This window comes from Channa argus, chromosome 8 (assembly GCF_033026475.1).
Source record: "Channa argus isolate prfri chromosome 8, Channa argus male v1.0, whole genome shotgun sequence".
NCBI lineage: Eukaryota > Metazoa > Chordata > Actinopteri > Anabantiformes > Channidae > Channa > Channa argus.
The window spans coordinates 1,418,922-1,444,320 of record NC_090204.1 but is presented as its reverse complement, the minus strand read 5'-3'; the positions used below and the strand labels follow the sequence as shown (position 1 = coordinate 1,444,320).

At 39.1% G+C, this 25,399-nt stretch overlaps 1 protein-coding gene across 2 annotated transcripts in view; it reads right to left on the bottom strand.

Moving 5' to 3' along the window:
• Positions 1–2,592: 2,592 nt before the first annotated feature.
• The window catches only part of si:ch211-51h4.2 (uncharacterized), a 70,488-nt gene continuing 47,681 nt past the window's right edge, over positions 2,593–25,399 (bottom strand). For both annotated transcript variants that reach the window (XM_067514239.1, XM_067514240.1), the window contains 9 exons: positions 23,334–23,392; positions 20,674–20,738; positions 14,991–15,140; positions 8,716–8,758; positions 5,719–5,833; positions 5,386–5,488; positions 4,756–4,825; positions 4,529–4,632; positions 2,593–2,856 (listed from right to left, as the gene is read on the bottom strand). In XM_067514239.1, the coding sequence (XP_067370340.1) occupies positions 2,646–2,856; positions 4,529–4,632; positions 4,756–4,825; positions 5,386–5,488; positions 5,719–5,833; positions 8,716–8,758; positions 14,991–15,140; positions 20,674–20,738; positions 23,334–23,392 (920 nt within the window). In that variant the 3' untranslated portion in view covers positions 2,593–2,645. The remainder of the gene's footprint in view (positions 2,857–4,528; positions 4,633–4,755; positions 4,826–5,385; positions 5,489–5,718; positions 5,834–8,715; positions 8,759–14,990; positions 15,141–20,673; positions 20,739–23,333; positions 23,393–25,399) is intronic.

Below are 25,399 nucleotides of genomic sequence, written 5' to 3'. Positions count from 1 at the left end.
TGTGCAATGCAACATTACAGTCAAGGTAAAAAAAACTTAGTTATATAATTAAAAAAACTTGAAATTCATGTGTGTCTTTTTGACAATATGAGTAACGATGTTGCATTGCCTAGAGATTTACAATCAGAGCAAACAGGATACGAAAAATGGAAGCGAGCTCTTTGGTCTTGAAGTTCTTTTTTTCGGTGTCATGTGATTAAGATTTATTTGGTATTTTATATAATATTTTTGAACAACCTTTTTCACAACAGTTTTTAGATGTTTTCTGGGGCAAATGTATGTTACAGAGGACGTTTTTGTTTCAGTATTCTGAGCATGGATTATTTGAAATTTCATGTGAGGGACAGAAAATGTCCTCCAATTCTGGAATGACTGAGGCAGTAAAGTTTGGCCACTGCTTATTAAAAATGGCTCTCAAATAGGACTCGGATCGTTCCTACCCAGGAGCAGTTCAAAAGAACCAGGTCATTCGTGACCGTCCCTTCACTACCCACAGGTGGAGAGCTGCAGACGTTTGAAGCAGCCATGGCCGAACCTTGGCGGCACCTTTGGTGTAGATGAGTTCCTTTTACAAAAGACAAGTGACTGTGAAACTCAGATCATCCTCGGATTGATAAATTGACAAATGCCAGAACTAAAGACCAAAAGGTCTACGGGTCCACTTTTTCATTCTTCTTAAGTGTAAGTTAAATGCATGTACAAAAAAGTTTATGCAAAGCAAAAATAAATGTAATAAATGTAAAGGTGAATCAGAATATGTGTTTCTGCTTCGGTATATTGATGTGACTGCATCAGCTTATCATTAACCAACAAGGCAGTAACAAGAGATAAATTAATGGGAGTTAACTTCTCTTTAGATATTTCACAACTAAATACTGGGTTCAATGGAAAAGGGGACACAGCATCAGCGTAGCGATGACATCTGTATAGCCGCAGAATTCCCACTGTGTATTTCACCTGGCAGATACATTAAAAAGAGGTCACACAGCAACATGAGATCACTAAAAGCTAATAACTCTTTAAGGACCATCCATCCAACGAAGTGCTCCGCAGTGCCTCCATCCCAAACCCCCCCCCCCCCCGGTAACCGGGGCAACAGATGGCTTTAAACTTTAGAACACTAACATCTGATTATCTGACATCCCATTCAGTCAATACTATTCACTTAGCATTCAACACACTGGCCTCTGTTTCCCTGCAGGCCACTGGCTGGTGTTAGTTTTGATGCAGTGTTTCCTCAGCGCGACATAACTAGTCTAAAGTCAACCTTTATCTGCTGTTTTAAAAGTTATGAGTTTTTTTTGTGTGTGTAGAAATTCTATGCAGTGTTGGGGCTAAAATTACACTTTGGATTAAGTTTAATACTGTCAGTAACATTAACAGTTTTATTCATGTCAAAACACATTTTATTTTAATGGCTTTAATAAACCCATAAAAAGTTTACTTAAAAGGCCTGAACCTCCCTCATGTTCCTGTCATCCTGCTGCTGCGGTGTGGGGTTTCCAGCAGGCTAAAGAAATGCTTCATTCTCAGTACATGTTCTCAGAGCATGGATTCTTAAATTGGCATAAAGGGGATGTTTTTGCAAATTAACAGTGGAAGTTGGGAAGGGAACCTGCCGCCATTTAATCATGTGCTGTTTGCCTAAATGAAACCTTATAGCAACAAACATGTCTCTGCCGCAGTGACTGGTTTTTACTATGAATTCAAAAGAACGTATCTAAACGTTGTTGAACTGGTTTATCTGTACCAGGCCTGGCATCATGTGTTACTGGGGCATAATAAAAAAATATACATTTATCAGAAAACAAAAAGTAATTATAAAAAATAATCATTGAAAAATGTATCAACCTGTTGCTGTCACATATACAGTATGTGAATGACCCATTAGGCTGCATTGAGTCTGACAGTAACTGTGTACCAGTACAAAGTGATCTGGCAAAAAAAACTCCAATCCAATCTAATAGAAGCCAATACTCATAGCTTGATGTCTTTCTTTACCTTATTGTGGCACAAGATAAAATTGTTGCTGCCTGTGTTTTAAGATACGTTGTGCTGTCTGTTGTGTTGTGTAGTGCAGAAGTCTGCCTCTAATGATCTGATAGATGATGGCTTGAAAAAACGTACTCCAAGTGGATTCCATTAAAAAAGTGCCGACTTTGCTCCAGAAAGTGATTTCAGTAGCCTAGCGTTCAGGCCCAGGTAGCAGGACATAAGGCAGCATCCTAAAATCCCCTTTTTGGAAGGAAAAGCATCCACAAACTAAATAATGTATAAGATTCCATCTCTCCTTCTTCTAAAATAGCCTTTACTATACATCTTGAGTATATTGGAAAAGTCAGATAAGAATGTTGCCAATTTATTAGGAACAAAAGCAACTATTTCAGACGAGCAGGGCTCCACTATGGTTTAAAAGACTTAGCGATCTCTACAGGTGTTACATGCTGTCACATTGTTAGACTGATGATAAGCCAGCATGCAAAGGTGCAGCGCCCAAACATTAAAATGCAGTTAAATAATGCGTAGCTATAAAGTCTTGTATCAAGTTCGTTAAGTATGAATACGTAATAAAAGCAATTTCTAAGCTGCTGATTCTTTTTTTTGCATTTTCAACTCCTGGTCCATCTCATCTGGCTGCTCGACAATCAGAGCAGGACGGAGAGATTGGCTGCTGTTAGGCTCCCACTCAGATTGTGGTTGGGTGGCTCCTGACTGTGGCTGTAGAAAGGCAGGAAATGAGCCACATCAGCCAAGGTCTGCAGGATGTCATAGGTTACTGCAAAGAGGAAGTAGGTGGGGAGCAGCCAACTGAGGCTGAAGACACAGTCACCCACTGGCAGAGGGACTGCAAGCTGTCTAAAAAGAGAGGCAGAAAATCACATTCCAACTCCAAGGTGACATTGTTTTCCTAAAATTACTAGCAAGTAATTTATCTTTCCAGAGACCTGTCTGGATAATGATAAATAGGAATCGGCCATTTGATTGATGTGATGTGTTTTCATGAAGGCAAAATGAAACTTACATGTATAACAACATACTAATAACAATAGTGTTCATCTGGAAACTCAGACAGCAATTTTATAATAGGAAGTGTAATATTGAACTTAAAAAGATCTAAACAGCGTCACGCGACTATTGCGAAGCAAACATTTAGATGGATGGAGGGAAGGAAGTGAAAAGGACATTTACATTTTTTAAATCAATCCATTATGTTGGATTTGATCCTTACAGAGATTAACAATTTTTCATTTTAACCTGATTTGATAACTTGATCTGACTTAAAAATGTATAAACTTTGTGGATCCCGTGTGGCAATTTTTGTGGACAGTTGCTACATTCAAGTCGCTTCTAGTTATGGGCTTATTAACTTTAAGAACTCGTGGCCAGGAATCAAACCAATGAACCACAGTTTAGACAACTGTTTCACAAACTGATCCACAGCTACTGGTCCTTCAGACATTCTTCCTCAAGAAATCAAATGAAAACATACAAAAAAATAGAGGGATAAAACCTTTCTGTTAATAGTAGGGCTCACACCACGGGACTGGTTTTCATCAGGATGAGTGGCTCTTCTTTTAGTGGCCTCTCAAAATTAATGTTATTATTATTATTATTATTACTACTTACAGCCCCAATAGAGATAAAAGAGATAATTTTCTTCTTAAGCGATCATTTATTAGCCGGTTGCTACAGTATTTTGCCGTTGTGTTTTCTTGGTGTGTAGTTCTATTAGTGAAGTTTTTGCTTTTGATCATCACGTTAAAAAAGGTTTAGGAAATGTAAAAAACTATTACAATGACAGGACTTCAGAAGCGCTAATACACCCGAGTTTCACTTTTTGTCAGGGTAATCCAAGTTTTGCTGTTCGCATTCTGTTTGTGGACGCTTTGAGTGACGCACAGTTTGGTTACTGCTATTTTAACACTATGTCATTAAAAGCCTGTAATATTACTGACATGTTCTATACTGGTTCTGTAACAGCTCCACCTTGCAAACATGTGCCTGTGTCCATTAGAGGGACTCACTGTTATTTACAATAGTTGTGTAAAAGTGAATCCCACCCAGCAACAGCAGGGGGAGACAAATTATAGCAGAGTACTAATTCCTGCTCCCTGGGGTTGAAATCTCGATCAAAGACCTGGTTAATTGTCTAGAAAGATGTGGATCATCACAAAACTAGACACTGATTACCCTCAGTGTAGCAGCTGACCCTGATGTACTTGCAACGTAAGGTCCAAAAGCCATTTCTCACTGGGCTTTAAAGAATTTTCTAGCATTTTTCCCGACTGTCATCAATGGGTTTTGGTACTTTATACAGCTCCTTGTGTTTTTTTCAGTTTGATCAATTTAAGCTAAACCCTAAATGGGGCCAACTATAGGCATTTTGATTATGCTTCCTATGCTTCTTCTTATTCTTCTATGTAGAAAAGCACCTCTAACTCTCCATAAGTAGCCACAACACCACAAGCATGTCTCAAATCCTGTCAATACAGATATATGTAAAAATCAAAATAATAAACAGACTCACTGGAATCTGTCTTCTCTGGATTCTCTCAGCATTATGAAGACAAACAGTCCGACTTCAGTGTTGAGAGAGAAGGATACAAATTTGTCCAGCATGACAACAAAACCCTGAAGAAAATGGAAAGAGAAACTTATGACTGGTGAAACAGGAGTTGGTATCCATATCAATATGAACTGGACTTTATTTATTTCTGATAGTGTGTGTGTTGTGTGTGTGTGTGTGTTATTTACCCTTGGATCACACAGTGATACAATAAAAATGACACCAAATCCAAGTAGTGAGATGAATCCTTTAACTAAACTGGAAAGAAAAGAACACACACAAAAAAAAATCACATATCTATCCTCCTCTTCTTTATTTATTTGAAAGTAGACAGTAAATATTTTGCAAATTAAATAATAAGCAACAACCAAAAGACCACAAACAAAGAATCTGGCAGTAAAGTGTGAAATAGATTTGACTGGATTTGGTTTAAAGGGTAAGAGCAGAGAAACTAAAGGCCTAGTGCCTCTTTTAACAATACAATTAACCTTTTAATGTCGCTCACAAATCAAAACTATAACAATGGCATTTTAAAATGAGTTACGATCTGCGCTGCAGTGTGATCGTTAAAAGTGAAAAGATGGCCTTGTGGAATTCCCCATTCACTTTTTAGGTTGTTGAAGGGCTGTTCTTCTCCACTTATGTATGACGGGAGATGTTGGAGAACCCACTCCGCCATCATATTTATGTGTGGGAGCACTTTCAAATTTCCTGATCATTTCTGACGGGAACAGGCGTTGATATTCACCCTTTTAAAGCTCCATCAATAAAACACTTTGGCCGGAAACCTCTCACCTGCTGTTTACTGTGTTACTTACCTTCTTGCTGAGCAGATGTGCTGTTTGCTTGGCAGATTTCGCTCCCAGAAATTGGAGAGCCACTCTAGTCTGCTGCTCCCCAATGAGCTCACCAGACCATCAACTGAAAGTCCATAACAAACACTTTATGCCTAAAGCTTAAATATTTAGAATCACGAATAACAGATATTCCCAGTAACAAGTGTAGTATTATTATAATGTAGCAATCATACGAGCTTTAACATTACCTGCACTACTTCCTTTCTAACACAGTAAAAGTAGCAATATTTCACTGCAGCAGTAACAACAGGTGTACTAAATTACTGAATGACATTCAAATAGCAGTAGACTTACCGGTGTGTTTCATGGCTGATCCCATCACTAGGAAGGACACGGTGACGCTGATGGCTATAAACACCTGGATCAGCTCAGCCACCCACGAGTACGACCTGTAATGTTCGTTAATTATCTACATGGGTTGGTGGAGAGAGTGATGGATGATGGTGGAAGTTGACAATGACACAACAAGGAAGAAAGGATTCATGTTTTTCATACTTTAGAATACGTCTTTAGTGGCAGTGTCAGGCTTTGACGTTACTAAGATATAAGTATTATCTGGCCCTGTGTTTCACACACTACCAAATACACAATGGCTTTTTGTTCACTTAGTGCATACTGTAGGTATTAACGTAGTACTACAAAGTATCAAAGCAGCAAATGTATACACCACAGTTCAAAGAGGGTTTTGTTACTTGTGTGTTTTTATGGTTTTAGATGGTTAACAGATAACAACACACCCCAGTGAGACCTGCTTCACAAAAAAAAGTTTTCATTGTCACCAAATATGGAGACAAACTTCAAAGAACTACCACCAACAAAGATTGAACTTTATATTTATATATCTCATTTATTTTGCTTTACAAAATTTTAAAAGTGAAGCTGCTTTCATCCTAAAAAGACTTGACGGTTATCGGTTTATCTAAGCCCAACACATTAGACATGATAAATGTATTTATTAAATGTATTTGTTATTAATCTTCTTTTATTCTCCACCACTCATTTGCGTTCGTTTTGTTCTATTACCGTACACATGTGCTTGTGGCAAAGTGCTTTTGTTTTGTAATTGTGTGTCATTGTTCAAACATTGTTGACACATTATAGGTCAGGTTTGCACTTGATCCCCCTGATTACCACCGAGTTCCTAAAAAGCAGCTTTTTAGTTGTGATTAATCCTTTGATTTTTATACGTTTTCCATTTACATTTCAGTTTATGAAATTTAAAAGTAAGAAGAAATTTAGCAAACTAAGTTCGAAGTGAAAAACAAACATAAAACAAGTCAAAGTTGGACCCGGGACCTCTGGCTCTTTCAGCACCTCAATGGTGTGATCAATGATGGGATCAGGGTTTGTTTATCTTAGCAACTATAGCAAAGCATTAACAAATTCATGTAGGAAATGCAATCGCCACATCAATATTACATTTTATTACACACACTTTGAAGAAAAATGCATTAGTTGTCATCTACAGAAGCCAAGACATCCATTTGGATTTTGACTCATTATCAGGAGAACAATGCAACCAAAATGGGGCACAAGCCAGTGTCTTCTTGTGCCAGTTCCAAGTCTGGATAAAAGCAGAGGGTTGTGTCAGGATGGGCATCCGACGTAAAACACATGGCAAATCAAACCTGCAAATCATGACTTCCACACTCAATCTGACTTCCAGACAGGCACTGCCAATGGTGCTGTTGACCTACAGGGTGCCAGTGGAAATTGGGCTACTGTTGGTTGGAGAAGGAGAGGAGGAAAGCGTGTTCGTAGGCAGAGAGAGCAAAGGGAAGCCAACAGTGTAGCAGTGACAGTAGCCATGGATTGAATGTTGGGACTATGACAGGGAAGGCTAGAGAGTTGGTTGTCATGATGCAGAGAAGGAAGGTGGACATACTGTGTGTCCAGGAGACCAGGTGGAAAGGTAGCAAGGCTACAAGCTTAGGAGCAGGGTTCAAGTTGTTCTACCATGGGTCAGATAGGAAGAGAAATGGAGTAGGAGTTATATTGAAAGAGGAGTTTCTGAGGAACCTTCTACAAGTGAAAGTGAGTATCAGACAGGTTGATGAGTCTGAAGCTGGAAGTTGAAGGTGTGCATTGTTATTGTTGTTAGTGGTTATGCCGCACAGGCAGGATGCAAGTTGTAAGTCTGGAGATGCAAAGAAGTATGTGGAGGTGGGTCTGCGTCAAGGATCAGATCTGAACCCCTTCTTGTTTGCATTGGTGATGGACAGGCTGACAAAGGTAGGAACGTGGATAGGTGTAAGTCTGAAGGTTAGCCGCAGCAAGACTGAGGTTACAGGGGGCAGAGGTGAAGAAGGTGCAGGACTTTAAGTACTTAGGGTCAACGGTTCAGAGCAACGGAGAGTGTGGCGAGAGGAAGCAGGTTGGAACAGCTGGAGAAAACTGTCAGACGTGTGATAAAAGAGTATCAGCGAGAATGAAAGGAAAGGTGTTCAAGACACTGGTGAGACCAGAGATGTTGTTCGGCTTAGAGACAGTGGCACTGAAGAAAAGACAGGAGGCAGATCTTTCATTTTCAACTCACCCCAAACGATCAGGGCAGATAGCTTCCGAGCCTGCTTCTGCCGGTTCTATGCTGAGTTTTCTTCAGTGAAGGGGAGTTTTCCTTCTTCACTGTCTTTAGCTGGCTCAAAGATTTCTTGGGTTCTTCTCAAATAATTCTGTAAGGCTGTGTCCCAGGTGCCTTGAATCATATTTGTTTAAATTTAACAATATCTAAATATGCTAGTTGAAATTTATAAAAGTGATATACTTTAAACATACAGTTAACAACTTTGAGACAGAAGATTTGTGTGATTATAAGCCAATGGCCACCTGGGCACAGAGTCCTGCAAGGGTCTAATTTTGAAAACCCGCACGCAACCCACACATGTAGCACCTGCAGAATGAAACTTCAAACACCTCCCTAATTAAACATGCATGGAACACATTTAATGAAGTAGAAGTCATTACCCTCACTAAGCCTCAATAGCTCCATGGGTAGTGGGGGGGAATTTCCTGGTATTCATATGTACATTTAATAACCCACAGGTCAGCACAACATTAAAAGCGTGCGGTGCTTTTAATGTCGTGGAAATTGAAAGCTGCCACCGTTCTCAGAAGACACAGTGCATCCCAGCATGCCGTGTATGTGGCTGTGCAACTGCAGACTGGTCAGAGGGCCCATGCTGAGCTCTGTCTGCCACAACATCACAACATCCAAATCAGCAGGAGGTGTTAAAGTTGTGGCTCATCAGTGTACACTGCAACAGTACAAACGCGTGAAGGGCAGAGACTGACCTTTGTCAACGGAATGGTTGCAATCTCTCCTGCTTTCTCAGACCTAGATGTAAAAACAACAACAACAAAAAAAAAATATACAGAAGAAAAATCATTGCACATTGAGATGTCTGTCACACGAGTAAATATTGTAAGTAATTAAAGATGTAATTATGGAGCCGCTTTGTGCTATGAAACGCTGCCAATGTGTACTTTTCCTTGCTCAGCCACTATTACATCATTAGACATAAACCATAAACGTTTATCACGTCAGACCTTATGGAAAGGTAGCTGCTGCAGAGCAAACAGAGGTTTCATCACTGTGATCTTAACAATAAAACCCACTCACTCTGGCCACTTCTTTAAATTTGCATAATTTTGTGTAATTGAGTGTAATTTTGCTATAAAAAAAAAAAAGGATCTGTTGCCAATGACAAAGTTAAGCTAATGAAATATCAAAATCTAAGTTTGGGCTTCGGTTGAACTACTTAAGAAGACGGAGGAAGAGAAGCGTCATCTTGGCTTTTTGCTTCGAATCGTGGTCACAGTAAAAGGTGAATCATTACTACAGTCGCACGTCTCATTTACTCTGGGTCCAATTTATACAGAACCTCACTGCATTTGGCTGCTTCCATCTTCCTTTCAATTTTGACCGGTCTACCTGTCCCTGCTGCTAGGAAGCCCCCCACCCCCCAGCAAGGATGGCACATGATATTCAGTGTCTGGCATAGTGTTATGAAATAATGCTTTAAATTTTGATCAAAAAGTTTAAATTTGGGCTCTGTCCTTCTGCTCTGAGGTTCTTAAATGCTGTTTGCCCCAACTCCAAACAGGAGGCAGCTCCCATCTATTCATTCTACCATGAGGTCAAATAGAACACTAGTACTTTTGATTTAAAAATGAAACTGTGATGCAAACCAATGTGCAAAACTTCCCACTGTAACACTAAGGTTTACTTAAACACTAAATACTTCTCTCTGTTCTCTGTACATTTGAAACAATAGGACTATAAATAACCGTACACAGTAAACTGCTGCCCTCTACATGAATTATTCTTCATTAAGAGTTGCTGAACTAAGGCTTGGCTCTCTCCCTTTCTCGCTCTTACTCTGGTAGCAGGCCAGCTCCAAGCCTGCAGAGGGATCTCCTGGGGAGACACAAGACTACTACAGTGGGGGGAAAAATATTGTCCTAAATATTAAACGAGGCACAAATGGTTGTAAAACATATGGCAGGCCGGGGCTAAAACTATGAATCAGTGTTTCCATTTTAAACTCTAATTTTGGCCATTTGTCTACTGCTGGTGTAATGTTCTGTAGGTTTCATTATTTGTTTTCCTCTGTTTTCCTTTGCTGCCCAACTTAACCAGCCAACGTTGCTGCTGGAAAAGCAGCAGGAAGTCAATTAATCAATCAGTTAATTACATCAAACCACTGTGTCTGGGAGATGACAGAGGTGACCAGTTAGCTTGAGGTTAGGTTTACATTCGAGGTCTTCATTGGTTCAATTTTCTCTGAGTAACCAAGACTGGACTTAGGAGTTGGGACAGGCTGGATCCAAAGTCGTCATTGTTGGGTTAGGTTGGGTCACATCTTCAGGTCAGGGTATGTTCAATACCAGAGCTACACAAATATACCTGAGCATTCATGTCTTCACAACTCACTGGAGCTTTGTTCTGACTGGGGAAAAGGATTCTTTTAAGAAAAGCAGTCACCAAAATAACTGCTATTAAATGAATATGATACAGAGATATTAAATAGGTCGTTTACAGCTGGGATCAACTCCAACATGTCTGTGACCCTTAACATGAGAAACAAAAGCAGAAATGTATAAAATCAAAAATACAAGACTAAAATGAGACAACATTGTCTAAATCTTTTTGTAGACTTAAGATAAAAAACTAAATAAAAATCAGGTGCCAAACTGAATGTCTCATTAACACTTCACCATGTGTTTCGAAGTTGTCCAACCCTTTGGACAGAGACAGAGTTGCTCAGAGTTATAGCTGCTAGCAGTCAGGTGAGATAATAGAATAAAAGAAATAAAATAGTTTGCTTTATACTTAAACCAAGACATTTAATTTCTTTTTTTTTTTTTATGAAAATCTACACGGGAACAGGCTGTAACGCCTTCCACCTGTGTTGATTCTGATGACAGGTGGTTGTCCTGGGGCAAGGTGCTGACTTGCTTGTTTGAGCAATTCAGCACCTTGCCGAGTCTTAGCACAATGGATTTTTGTATTCATGTGAATACCGCAAATTAAAGCATGCATGGCTTCTCCTCATCCATCCTGATGTACATGGATGAGGTCACAGCTCTCATGGGAATGGATGCACTCACAGGACAGTGTGTTGTGACCTTGCTCTTGAAATGATGAGATGCCGTGTGTACTCTGCTGTCAAAAGCACCACTGTATAAAATTCAGATTGATATAATTTTCTTTAACATTTTATGCTTTATGTCTTTTTTATATCACTGAAGGATGTTTTAAGCTCTGCTTAAAAAGGAGGAAGTAAACTGCCATTAAAGGAAAAAGAGCGGAGACCACAACTAACACGGTAAAAACTATAATCTTACGTAAAAGAACCTTTTCCAGAGTTGTTACCGTCGTTACTGTATTGGCAGCATTCAATGGAAAACCACCATGAAAATCTTGAGTGAACAAAAAATTGTTGTATTTTATATTATTTCTCTGTTGAATATGAAAGCCGCATGAGATCTGTTAATGATATTACAAATGGCAATTAAATAATACTATTTTAATTGGCTTAATTTTCCAGGTACATTTTGTTCAAAAGTCACTCAGTAATTAAAGAATTACATCAAAGTGGTACTTTTTGTAATGTGAACTATTTCTCAGCAACCCCTCATGCTTTATCTAGTTCTATCTATCTATTATCTATTATCTATTTTTAATAATTTGGGGGCGAAGCCAACCCATAAAAGCCCACAAAAGCACAGCAACAAAAAAGGCAGAATTTCATTTACTACAATGCTGGGTTGGGTTGTTAACTTGTGAAATGTGAACATTAAGAGGATGTATAAAGGGGAATAGATGTAACATCATTATATACCTTATTTTTGAAAATAATGCCCGCAACACTAAGGTACTGAAGATGCCAGTCATGGTTGAATGGCAAGAAAAAATTGTGCAATGATAAATGATAAATGACACTACTGTGGGCAGACTTATAAATTGCCTAGATCCACTTTCTATGCTGGAAAACATTTTCCACATGCCTTCTTCTGGGAGGCTAGGGCAACTTAAAAACATTGTCTGTGATGATTTTCTTTAGTGATGGAGTGAGATATCAAGTCTGGCCTTTCTGTGCGGAGTTTGCTTGTTCTCCCCGTGTTGCATGGATTTCCTCCGAGTACCGGTTTCCTCCCATAGTCCATAGACATGCATGCTAAGTTATTTAGTGAATCTAAATTGTCCATAAGTGTAAATGTGAGCAGTGATAGCTGTTTGTCTGTGTATGTCTCTCTGTGTTGGCCCTGAGACTGGCGACCTATTTAGGCTGGACCCCACCTCTTGCCTGATGGTAACCCTAAACAGGATAAGCAGTTAAAGATAACGGATGAATGGATGGATGGGTGTTTGCAGTTATTCGTTTGTTTCTACAGACAGTTGCTCTGCAAACTTTTGGTTCATAGTTTATGAATTGAGGTCGCGGCCTTAGTGACAGCTATCCAACGCAGCCAATTCGGAACCAATCCTGCAACTTGTGCATCTCCCAGACCTACAGTACACCTGTCCCACAGCCGCATTTACCTGACAGGATATTTTGGTAGTTTTACCAAAACTTCAACATGACTAAAAGCAAACAGAAGCCATGAGGCCATTACTGGGACTCTCACTTATGTCTGATATTACCTGCTTCATTCTAGCATGGCTCTAAAAGCACATAGTTGCTCTAAAAGACCCAACAGAGGGGGGGAAACAAGGTTAGACGACTGGGACTTGAAGTAGTATAACAAACGTGTGCTCCAAACCAGATGTTTTTTGGTAAAAACAAAAATGAGATATATATATATATATATTAAAAACATATATTTCCCAGCAGGGGGCAGTATTGGTCTATGAAAGGTACAGCTCTGCCAGGCAGGGAGAGCAGAGTACCTGTCACTGAGGTTGTCTTTGCCATGTGGGTCACATGAGTTCTGCTTTTTAAAGAGCTGAACAATGAACAGTGATGGGTAGAGGGGAAAGAATAACACTGAAATAAAAATTCATGCCAAGCAATCAGAATGAAAAATGGTTGTTCTGAAAAATCAGTGGAATGAAGGAGGATTTAATGGGAAGGGAAGGTCTGAGCCAGGGAGCTATTACAACTCGAAGTTGCTTTGAAATAATTACATATTCCCTACAAGAGGTGTTAATTGTGCACATTCACACAATTCTCTGCTGATGTATCATCACTGTCACCTTTGGACATATCCATAATGGCATGCTGTACAATCCCGATGACAAAAAGCTAACTTAGTATCAAAATGGAAACATGGTCCTGTTTTAATGGTCGGTGAATGGGTGTGGGAAACGTAATGAAATCAAAAAGAGCCCCAAACCTGCCAAATTATTTAAAGACTGACCTGGATGATATTTGATAATATGTCATTCTATCTTAGATAATGGAAGATAATTTGGAATACTTGCTTCAAAAGCCTGCGATTAATGACTATCCAAACTTTTGCACCATCTATTATTCAGTCTGCCTTTTAAGCCCCCATAACAGTTTTAAACTTCAGAGACAGCAAGTGGACCTTGAGTTTATGATGCTTTGTGTTCTGCTTCTTCTAAGGTCGGGGATTCAAGGGTAATCCTCAACTTTGAAGTATATGAAAAGTCCAAAATGTCTTAAATTTAAAAGTACACTCTCACGTCCACGAAGTCTGAATAAACCACTTCTGCTAATCAAGCTTTAGGACAAGCAAGTAAATGGACCTTGAGTTGAGATCGTCAATATTTGTTGTGACAATCTTTGTGACAGAAAATCCTGCACACTCTACAAAGGCAGCCCTCACCCATACCACTCAAAAGAAAACGGATAATCACCTGTTGTACATGTAGAAAAAAGCAACTCCAGACAATGTGTAGACCTGATTCTTTGGAAAATGTGCAGAGTTCATATGTGAAATTGACAAAATCGACTACAGACTGCTTTACAGCCGAAAGCCAGTAAACAGTTTCTCATCTTTCTCAGAAACTGATGGCTTTACGTGGTTGGACTTTGCATTGCATTTTATTAGGAGCATTTAAACTTCACCTTACATATGTGTTCTGGATAAGACAGTATTGATGGTTTGGCTTAGTCAAACGATGATGTTACGTCAACCAGAGAATACTTGTATGTAACCTCTCTTATTTAAATTAACTGGATCAGGCAATGGCAATGTCTTTGAAACATCTGGATCACATACCTTCACTGACATACAAGTCTTTAAAAATCAGTGCAGTGTTTTGTTAGATTCTAACATTAGGAGACAACGGCAAACACAAGCTACTGTGTGTACAAGGAGAGAAATGCTAAAATATTACAACGACCATCCACTTATCTGAAAACAAGTAAGAGCAAACTGTACTCTAAGGTGTGAAAAAGGGTCTTGCAGGGTGCGTTTCGGAAGTATTGGTTCAACAGTTACTCTAAAATAGCTACAAAGTCGCACCAATAATATTGCTGGCAGTGAATCCTTTGACAGACTTAAACAGTGTAGCAAATATGAATATGCATGCTGATATTTTACTAAGTTAATACTTCATGTGGCCTTAAAGTCAGAGAGGCCAGATTGAGGTGGTGTGGACATGTTCAGAGAAGACATTGTGAATATATAGGTAGAAGGATGCTGAGGTTGGAGCTGCCAGGCGGGAGGTCTAGAGGAAAACGTAAGAAGAGATTTATGGATGTAGTGAAAGGGGACATGAAGTTAGTTGGCGTGAGTGAAGAGGATGCAGAGGAAAGAATTAGATGGAGGCACATGATTCGCTGTGGCGACCCCTGAAAGGGAGCAGCCGAAAGGAAAAGAAGAAGAACGTTTCATGTGGCCAAGTTGTGATGCTGCAGCTATGGAAATGCTATGAGAAATTAGTTAAAATCTGTGTACATCGTTGCTTTCCTGTGTCTTTCTTCAGTTTTTAATTCTGATTCCTAGGTAGTACTGTTAGTACTAGTACTAGCTCGGTCAGTTTGTGCGTTTGTATCGAGGTCGTTATGTTGTGCAGAAACTACTGGACTATAAAAATTGGCTTAACTAATGGTGGTAGTGATTAAAGTCAAGAGACAGTCATGAAGACTCACTCCTCTAGTGAGATGTTGGAGTATAGTAGAGGGGTAACGGAGGAATGAGGTCCAAGGGGGCTGCTGGAGACAGGCTGGGTCGTCCTCTCAACTGTTATCTGCCTCTCAGGTAAAGATGTCTGGGGGACAATTTCCAGTACTGCCCAGCACCTGAAACATACACACACACACACACACACACACACACACACACAGACAAATGACAAGTAGAACAACATTAATCAAACATGTCATTTATTAGAGCACATTTACGTCCACTCACGTTATGCAGTTGAGTTGTGAATATGCCAGCTCTGTTTTATTACAGCAAGTTAATGTCCTTCCCATCACCAGGTCTTTTCAAAGCCAAAAGAAACATTTAAAGAAAAAGGCCACGAAAAAAAGCCACTAATTATGTCCAACTAGTACAACCCAATTTGGGAAAAAATACTTTCATTGCTTAAATATAGTAAGCAAGATGACATAGGCAATAAGAGATATAAGTTTTCTGGTAATCTGTTGTCACATAAGGTTTAATGGTATATGGTGTTGATGGCTCCAGTGGACAACCCCACCAGCATTTCAGAATTTCCAAAATATGTGCATGTGCATACATGTCACTTTTTGCAGGTTTGCTTGAGAGGAAGAGCGAGAAGTGAAAATACTTCTTTGGTCATGTATTTCCCTCGGGATTTAGACCAAAACAAAAAGAACAGTGAATTTAGGACTTATCTTTAAATATTTGAAAACAGATACAGTCTCACTATGGATGATTACAAAGCTGGTTATACCGTTTTTCATCCACCTGCTGGACACCAATTAGTGCATGGTGCTATACTAATTTACTCTCTCCAACAGCAGTCCCCACCTGTTACCCTTTGTCCTGCTTGACCCTGCCATCCAATTCCATCTCGCAGTGCTGTGTCTCTGCTGAGTTCTTTACTATAGGCTGTAGACACCCTTGAGGTTTATGGTACACCATCCTGAATCTCTCACTATTGAATTTCAGGAGCAAAGCCTAGTGAGAAAGAATATGTTTTGCAAGAGTAGTGGGTATGCGAAATCTGAATCTTTTTTGTCTCTAACTGAAAAACCTTTCTTGTTCATTAGGTGTAAAAAAAAAAGTTTGCTATATTAATATTACACACTTTTATTGTAGGCCAATCCAGAAGCTATCATCTTAGCTTGACAAACAATAAATGCACTGCAATTCTTCCATTATTGTTGCTTATTGTGGAAAATACTTTTTTGTATTGTGGAAAATGTACTTGAGTAAAATATTTGTAGTGGTGCTTATAGTAGAGATTTAATTCAGCTTACTTTGCACTTTTACATGGTATTCAGTCCGTGTACTTGTACCACCTCTGAACACATGTATCACATTTTGCTGTTGGGCGGCAGACTTCTCAGAGTGACCTTGCTGATCTTTGTCCTCCATCACATCATCATCATCACATCAAAACCCCCAGTATTAATGTTGTGGCTGATCAGTGTATAAAGACATGTTTTGTAAGAGGAAATTTTGTGGTTTCTGGTTCGTTGTTTTTCCCGTTTGTTGATCAGCGCAGCGAAACCTTTTTCTGAATTACTACAGTGTCAATAATGTGACCTTGCAACTAACAACTACACATGTTAAATGCGCACCACTAATTGGCATCATCATTTTTCTGGGTGTCACATGTGCCACTAGTCTGAAAAATGTAATCAGGATTTAACTTGCATCAGCAAACACTGTAAAGACAGATTCATGAATCAGGTTTAATTGACATAAAAGAGGTTTTCTGTGCAAGACTGCAGCTTCCATGAGTTTTTAACCCTGTAGTATCCTATTCAATGCATTAAATGTAAGGATGCTGCAAAAAAAAAAATGCAGACATTTGTAATTTCAGACAGTTTATGAGTCTTTTAAGACAAAGACTGGATATGGTCAGAGTTCCCAACCAAGACCCTCTCAGCAGGGATTTCTCCTTGGATTTTGTCAAGGTATTTAGCTTTGGTGGATATCAGCCTGATAATCCTTTAGGGTACAGCTAGTCTTTGAAGGTTTTAGAGAAACAAAAACAGTCGGCCGGTAAACGCAAGAGGAATCACAAGTTTTTTGTTTGAAACCAAAGGCCATAAAGTTAGGCTGCAGGAGAGAGGAAGCAAGTCACGGGTAAGTAAATTCTTTCCTCTCTCTGCGGCACTGGCTGCTGGTCTCTTTGAATCGGCAGTGCGGAGTGCAGCTCTGAGAGATTTATCCATTCATTTGTTGTGGCTACGCTCGAATGCACCCAACAACACACCATTTCTATTTTATTCTACTACTCTTTCACTCTGCTGGCTGGCTCAACAGAATTATGTCCCCGGCGATAATTATCAATCAAAATTATGGTCTGAAAAATGGAGGCAGAGGAAACTGCTCACCACGACATCAACCAGGAACAGGGACCTCTAAAAAAGTAGTCGTGTGAACAAAAACAGAAGTAAGAGAAAGCGAAGGGAGCGTCTGTGCACTGAATTTCAGTTAGATTATTGTAACAAATCATTCAAGGCTTCAAGTGTTTGGAAGAATAAATAATTTTAAACTTTGGAGCTCAGTTCTTCTATATTCTTCTATATAGTTATAAGCAATAACATAAAGGGAAAGGCTTGTTATTGCTGACAGTCTACAAAAGAGAGCAAGTAATACAGAAAGTAGTGTGATTGGAAGAAAGAGCAAGTCTTTGTTATAAATTATTGAATGCATTTATTGTTTTAAACCATCAAACTGCAGTCTTTATGTTTGCATTTGTGGTTTAACCAGATACTAATTGTATCTGAGTGAAGATTCTGGTATTACAGTGTGTCATAGTGCGACAATGTCAGTTTGTTACAACCCAGTGATTCTTTCTGCTTTTTCTCAGATGAACATTGACATGGACATACTGACTGGGTTTGCACACGTAGGAGCACTACATTACATGATGGCCACCTCGCAACAAAAGGCTTCTAGAGAAGTTTGCCACTTACGTCACAAGTTATTTGATACTGGGTTTTGGCACATCACATTGCTGACTGCACTGCAAGTGGACATATGATACTGTCTGCTGAGCTCAGGTTGTTATTCTTATTTCCTGTGGTGTGGGAATTGTCACTCAGTAGACTTGTCATGGCCATTTTTCTGATAAACACAACTTGATAAACACTACCCTGATTGGTATCGTTTATCACGCGCCACCTATCTCCATACACAAGTAAGGAATTAAAGCCCACAAGATCCTCAATGCCCAAAAGAACAGAGTGGTTGGGTACAGATATCTTCCAATGGTTAGTGGAAAGAAGATACCGAAGATGATAAAACTTGTATTGTTTTAGCACTGCCAAAATATTTTGCAACTAGTGTTGCAGCCTGAATTTCCATGTTGCACTTCCCTAGAAGAAGCTGTATGACTAAAGACATCATGATAATGCAAGAATTGTCTTGTCTACTCATTCGTTAAAAGGATCTGAGGCAGGAACACGAAAGTAAACACAGGAAGTACATCTGAGTCACAAATTGATATAAAACACGGAACAAACGCCATGTGGACGACTAAAAAGGAAAGGGTCTGCACCCAACCACAAAAAAACAAAAAATACTGATTAGCCATAACATTAAAACTAGTAGTCTTTATGATGTCAGGGAAGATTCTCAGTCGTCCAGGTTTGGTTATCTGAAGATTGAATCATGTCAACTGAACGTTTTTTCTGCTCAGTTAGAAACATTTCGCTACGTATCCAAGCAGCTTCTTCAGTCTGAATAAAGTGGCTTGGGAACAGGGGAAGTCTTTACGATGTGACAAGGGACAAGTCAGCAGCTACACAGCCCCATACACGGCAAAATCTGATACACTGTGTGCAGAGGTGGTACAGATACACAAACTAAATACCAAGTAAAGGTGCAAATTAGGCTACTACAAGTGCCACTTCAAATCTTTTACTTAAGTAAGACTATGCAGATTATGTCCACTGTACTAAGGCAACAATGTATTTTAAACAATACTGATTATATTAATTATGATAAAACAAATACAGTAATTATAAAAAAGTCAAATGTCACTATTGGTAAAAGTGGAGCTGATTTTACCTCTTTCTGTGCTGTATATTGGTGCAATCGCGTTAACAACAAAAAGTGATTCTGTAGTGTTCTTGAATAAACAGAGTCCATATGAAATACAACACTTACTTGAAGCGTTCATATGATGTACTGCACTTCTCTAATTGTTCATTTAATTAACTAAAGTTAACGCATAGTTTGGGTATTTTCAGTGCATGTGTTGAGCAACAAGGCCCTGCAGATGTGGGAGAAAGCAAAGCCCATTTACAGCACGTTCAAATAACTCTGAAATGTTATCATGAATCAATAAACGGAGCTCCCCTGTGAAAAAACCTGCCATTATAGAGCATTGCTTTGCCACGCAACGCTGCTTTCAGAATCTAGTGTGTAGGTTGGACACAAAACAAAAACAAAAAAAGCCCGAAGCTCATACAGTAAATCTCAGCGAAGTATCCCAGAGGAGAGAGACTTATTGTGTGGAGCTCCTGTAAGTTGTTTTGCCAGCAGCTGATCAGTAAAGTACACCAAAGGTCAGATATAGCTCAGTGTCATGGGTGTGCAGCTCATGCAGCAGTGCAACAGAGCATTTTCTTGAGTTTAAGGACTTTAAGGTTGCTTGCCTGTTTCTTTTATAGTTACACATTTTAGCATTTTGTAATATCCAAATGATTTTAAAAAACTCCGACAATGGTAGTAAAAAAATAACAACATGAATTTACTAGATGTTCCAAGACAAGAACCTGATTTGATGCAGTGTTGGACCACATGAAAGCTGTTTGTAGCCTTAAGCCCTCATAAATGTAATAAAGATTTAGTCCAGAGTTAGCCTTGCTTAGGTTGGGGTTGATATCTACAGTACAGTATGATGCGGAAAATCAAACTCACCTTCATAAAGGAGGATTTTTTTTTAGGACTGTTGTATGTAAATTGACACTAAATTATTTAAGTGTGTCCAATGATTTCAAAACCAAGAAAACTTTTCAGAGAGATCAGAACTTCCAGTAATGCAACAACATTTCTTAGGATGTTGCTTCCAAAAAAGACTTAATTTAATAAAGTCTGCAAAGCCTTTCGAGTGCACCTTTACATTTTGTCTCAGTCTGGACTAAACCAGCTGCTGCTGAAAACTCTGTTGAAGGTCTTACAGGGTCTTGCCTCATCAGCCAATGATGATGGCCTTCATCTCAACCATGTGGTTTCACATCTGCTTGATATTACATCACACACAGTAAGACTGTTATTCCCTACAGAGTTACCCAATTAAGACCTCCTTATAATAGCAACTGCACAATTACTGTGGCTAAAACAAACTCCCTGCACCCACAGCTTGTTGAGAGGCTGAGGAGGTCAATGAAAATGTCCAGTGTTTTTCAAAGCTCTCCCCTGAGCGATAATAACACCAGATGCTCTCCTGTGGGAGGCGGTGAATGATTTATTGTTTGAAATAATGTTCTTTGTCATGGTATGTTGTTTTGCCTTAAATTGTGAGATTATTTTTCATAGATCATGGCTAAATAAGAGCATGAACGTAGGCTGTTGAAACCTGAAAAATACTATGTAGTACAGTGGTAAAATATTTATTGCCTGAGGAAAACTTTAATAATACACAAGTGAAAAAGCAGGAGCGGAGGAGAAAAATGTGCTCACCAGAGAATGTTGAGTATAGTGCAGGTTGTAAGACCTGCAAGAACTGCTCTCCGAAACCACAGGACCTGGACATAAAGAGTTACAGCATCATATCATCCCATCACAATACAAACTCTAAGTGCCAGTGGTATCTGCACGACTCCAGTACTTTTTCACTATCAACACATGCACTGCGAAGTGCAAAGAGCGCCTTATTAAATAAATAATGACATTGACAATAGATAATATCATGCATGTGGACACAATAATGTTTGACTACTTCAAACAAACACTGTCCTATTACTCAGTAGTTACGTTAGTGAAAGGCAATGCCTATCAATTCATGTTATTCAAGTTTCTTTCTTCGCCACTTTTTTTTATATATTGTTTTGGGCATTTTTGATTTTATTAAAATTGAATATTGCACTTTTTATTCCACGGTTCACATGTGAGCTGAAACCTACCTTTTGTCCCCCATTACACCAAGAAAAAGATAATAAATAAAGAGGCTAGAAGACTGGAAAGCTAAACAATGACCTGATGGATTGAGAAGCTGGTTCTGTTCCTGCTTGGGCATTTATGGCTGCTGATGAAACTGGCCCACTGGTATTTATTGATGGTTCCACTGCTGACTCGAACAACAGGGTGACTGCAAAGGTACATGGGGGCTCAGTCTGTACTCAGACTTAAACAAACGCACCTACACTCACTGCACAACAATCCTGAGCCAAAGCAACAAAACAGTGTTTCAGGCTGAAAAACTGCTCAGTCAATCACCTGATCTTAGGCTGACTGAACTACATTCCACTTGCTGGAGACCAGTCTAAAGGCAAGAGAACCAACAACAAGTTAAGGGTGGATTTGGGGAAAGACTGGCAGAGGTTCAACAAATTAGATACAAAGCTGTGGTGTACAAATGCTCCTCCTAGTCTTAAATATTAAATGTAAAGTATTAAATGTGATTATGTCATTCAACTTCATGTGTACCTGTCCAACTACCTATGCTTTTACATGCCCCGATGCATTATTCAGGAGTCTGAGTCTGGCCAAGAGCACCTAGACGATGTGCAAAGGTAAGAGCTCAGACACTGCCAGTGGGAACCAGCAGTGCTGACCATCTGCAATATTAATCATCCAGTGTGTGCTACTTACTTACTCAATAGAAAGAACTGAATTTACAGTATGGTACCACATTAATGTCCGCAATGAAACATTTCCCCCATTTCTATAAAAGCTCGGATGCTGTAAATAAGGAGAAATTGCAATGATTTGCAAATCATTCGAAACCAATTCATGTGAGTCATTTGAAACCACTTCCTAGTTCAGCATATCAAATGTTGAAGCTGAGAAATATTGTTTTTCAAAAAGACAAACTTGGGACAAAGGAAACAAGAGTTGTGCAATGTATAAAAACACCTGGTAGAACCTCTCACAACTAATGAACTTAATTAGCAGCAAGTCAGTGTCATTAATAAGTATTAAAACGAATCTCAGAGAAACTGATTCTTTCAGTAGTAATGTTCATTACAGTGAAAACATGCATTTTCAACGCTCTAAGAATATGAAAAAATTGCAAAGATGACAATTTCTATAGCTCTTCTACAGAAATTTCTATAATATCACTGAGGCGTGCAGAGAATTTAGAGAAACCTCTAAATGCTAGGGACAAGGCCAAAAAACTAATATTCAATTTTGTATCTCTGAATATCAATGACCATCAACAAATGTAGTTTGAAACTCTGCCTTGCAAGGAGACAAGCATTTCGACATCTAGTTGCTGCCAAAGGACGAGGACAAAATAGGTCCGTACCTGTCTATTAGTTGAATTTCTCTCAAGTAAAAATATTGTTAAAGCAGTTTTTCTACTCAGCTCGCACATGTTTAGTGTTGTTAAAAGAAGAGATGATGATGCAACAAAGTGTTGGCAGCAAATCTGTTTCTTTGGGCTGTTCCCTTTTAGGGGTCGCCAGAGCGGATCATGTCCCTCCGTCGAACCCTGTCCTCTGCACCCTCTTCTCACTCCAACTAACTTCATGTCCTCTCTCACTACATCCATAAATCTCCTCTTTGTTCTTCCTCTAGACCTCCTGCCTGGCAGCTCCAACCTCAGCATCCTTCTACCGATATATTCACAGTTTCTCCTCTGAACATGTCCAAACCACCTCAATCTGGCCTCTCTGACTTTGTTGCTGGCAGCAAATGAGCATAATTTAATATGACATTTAATATGTCTATCTACTATTTACAATCGAAACTTGGTTTCAAAGGAGTTGCACCCTCGTTTAATACACATTTAACACAGCATCATCATTTTTCTGGAAACAGGTTTTCACAAAATCTAAAAACTTCTTTAATGCTTCTGCTTAACCTGCTTAATCACATCAGGCCACAATTTAAAGTTTTAATACACAATACCACCAGTACTCCTAGATACAAAGAGATGTCCAGTTCAAACTCTTGACCCACATTTCTTTTGCCCAGCCTGTATGAGGTTTGCAAGGTGGCCGAGGAAGCTGACTAAAAGCTTACCCCAGCCTTTCACTGCCTCTAACACGTTATGCTAATCCACCGGGTGATAATGCTGAAAAACAACAACAACACACTGCCTCCTAAAGCCATGTCTGGATCCAGCACATTGAGACTGCAGATTACCAGAATGTAGTAGAAGACTATAGTCTTACCTGGGTTTTGTTGTGTGAGATTTGTGAGAAAAGCAGAGGCATCACGTTTACAATCCCTCCTGTTGAGACAGAAACAGAACAGCAGCTCAGTTTCACAGACTATAATACTCATCCGCCTTTTTTTCTCAAAGCTTTAGAGAAATTGTTTTTTTTTTTATCTTTATTCCAGTGTCACATCCTTGATAAACTAATTTTTCTGAAAATCAAAGACCATATCAGATTTAGCCTGTAGATGTACATTCTAATGTACATTCCTAACACAGTACAATAGACAAAGTGAGATGTGACTCAACATACATAATAAGTACAGAAAACCTTTCATCATTGGTATTTACAGCTGCATGCTTACTTTAAAGAAGGCTAGTTCCACAGCCAGAGTGAATTTTGAAATTTTAATTAAAATGTCTGGCAAATAGTTTATTAGGTGTTTGTGAATACAGTATATATTAAAAACGTATTCACCCTCTTTGGAGGTTTTCACCTTTTATTGATTTATGGTGGCTGATTTAATTCGGCTTTCCTTTTTTTTTTAACACAGAGCATCTCTTTCATTTTAAAAATGCACAAGATCTCTACAAACTAATCTGTCATGATTATCTGAATCCTCTTTTTATTTAACTGTCCCTGTCACACGTTCACTTACACGCACAGCCCTCACTCTCTCTCAGATCTGCTCCTGTCCTCTTTGGTCCCCTCGACCTGCCTACCACACTCAGGTGCTGCTAATGAACTCTCTCTCACTCACCTTCTGCCTGCATCTGCTTGTGAACCTCGTTCCTCTATGAATTCCCTACTTGTCCCTCTCATTTGTCTGCTTCACACTTTCTACCTCTTTGCGTTTGCTTAGTTCATGTGGTAAATGTGTCACTGAGGCTGGTTTGGAATTTCCCAGGCTCATACTTGTGAATTTTACGTTAAATATGATAAACTAGTTTCTCTGCCTTCTCTATTTCATTATTATTTTCAGCCAACCCATTGTGATGATTATTTTAATTTTACAGTCTTAGCAGCTATTAGTTTATCTATTTTACTGCATATTCTTACCAGTTAATCAGCTACTCTTAGCCCCCTCATCAGTTCGCCCGTCACTGGAGTTCTCACGTACAAACCCACAACCCTTTTCAGACCAGTGCTTTACGTCACCCTGTCATCTGTAGTAGCTGCTCACCTTAACCCACATTTCTTACTGTCTCAGCCCCCTTGCTTCTGTCCCTTTTGATGTCACTTATTTGTTTAAGGAATCTTTTAAAGTAACGTCAAGTCATCTGCAGTATGTTGCTTTGTGTCTGTGGAAGTTATTTACCTGATTGTCTCCATTAATCTCACTCCTCACCTGCTCATGCATGTTCATAGTACAGTTTTATAGCCTAAAAAAGCACTTATTGGTTGCCCATTAATCTTGTTTTTTGGCCAGCAATCCAGCTTTATTTAAAGATAATAAAGCCTCGTATTACCACATGCCTGTTTAAATGCTTGTTTGCCTACCTTTAAATATCTAGTTTTAGAGTCTGCCTAACCTGCATTCTGCCCAGCCCCCTACAACAGCTTTTGGGGTCCAGCACTAAGACCCTCACACTAACCTAAATTAATTAAAAATAGAAAATAATGATGCACAAGTATTAACTCCTTTTAAAGTGAGTGACTGGTGCAGCCACTTTGTTTTAGATGCCAAATAACTGGTTGAATGGAGATCACCTGAGTGCATTGAATGTATTGAAGCAGTATAGTATAAATGCATCTGTATTTGGTTCTGATGGCCAGAAAGCTCATTTGTGCTCGTCTGGTCAGTTCAGAGTCTACCAGCCTGCTGAACAACTCAGATTTATTTATTATTTTCTTCTTTGCTACTTTGCAGTGTGTAAGAATGTCTACACTCTCTCTAATCTCTCTAAACTAGGTGAGTCAATCTATAGACTGAATACTTATTTATTGGTTTTAACATTAAAAAACAAAATTAAATCGATCATAATGTTGGAAAGAAACAGTAGGTGAAAAAGGTTGAACACTTACAAAAAGGACCTGATCAATATCATCTGCATTTGAAATGATAGTTTTCCAGCCAAACT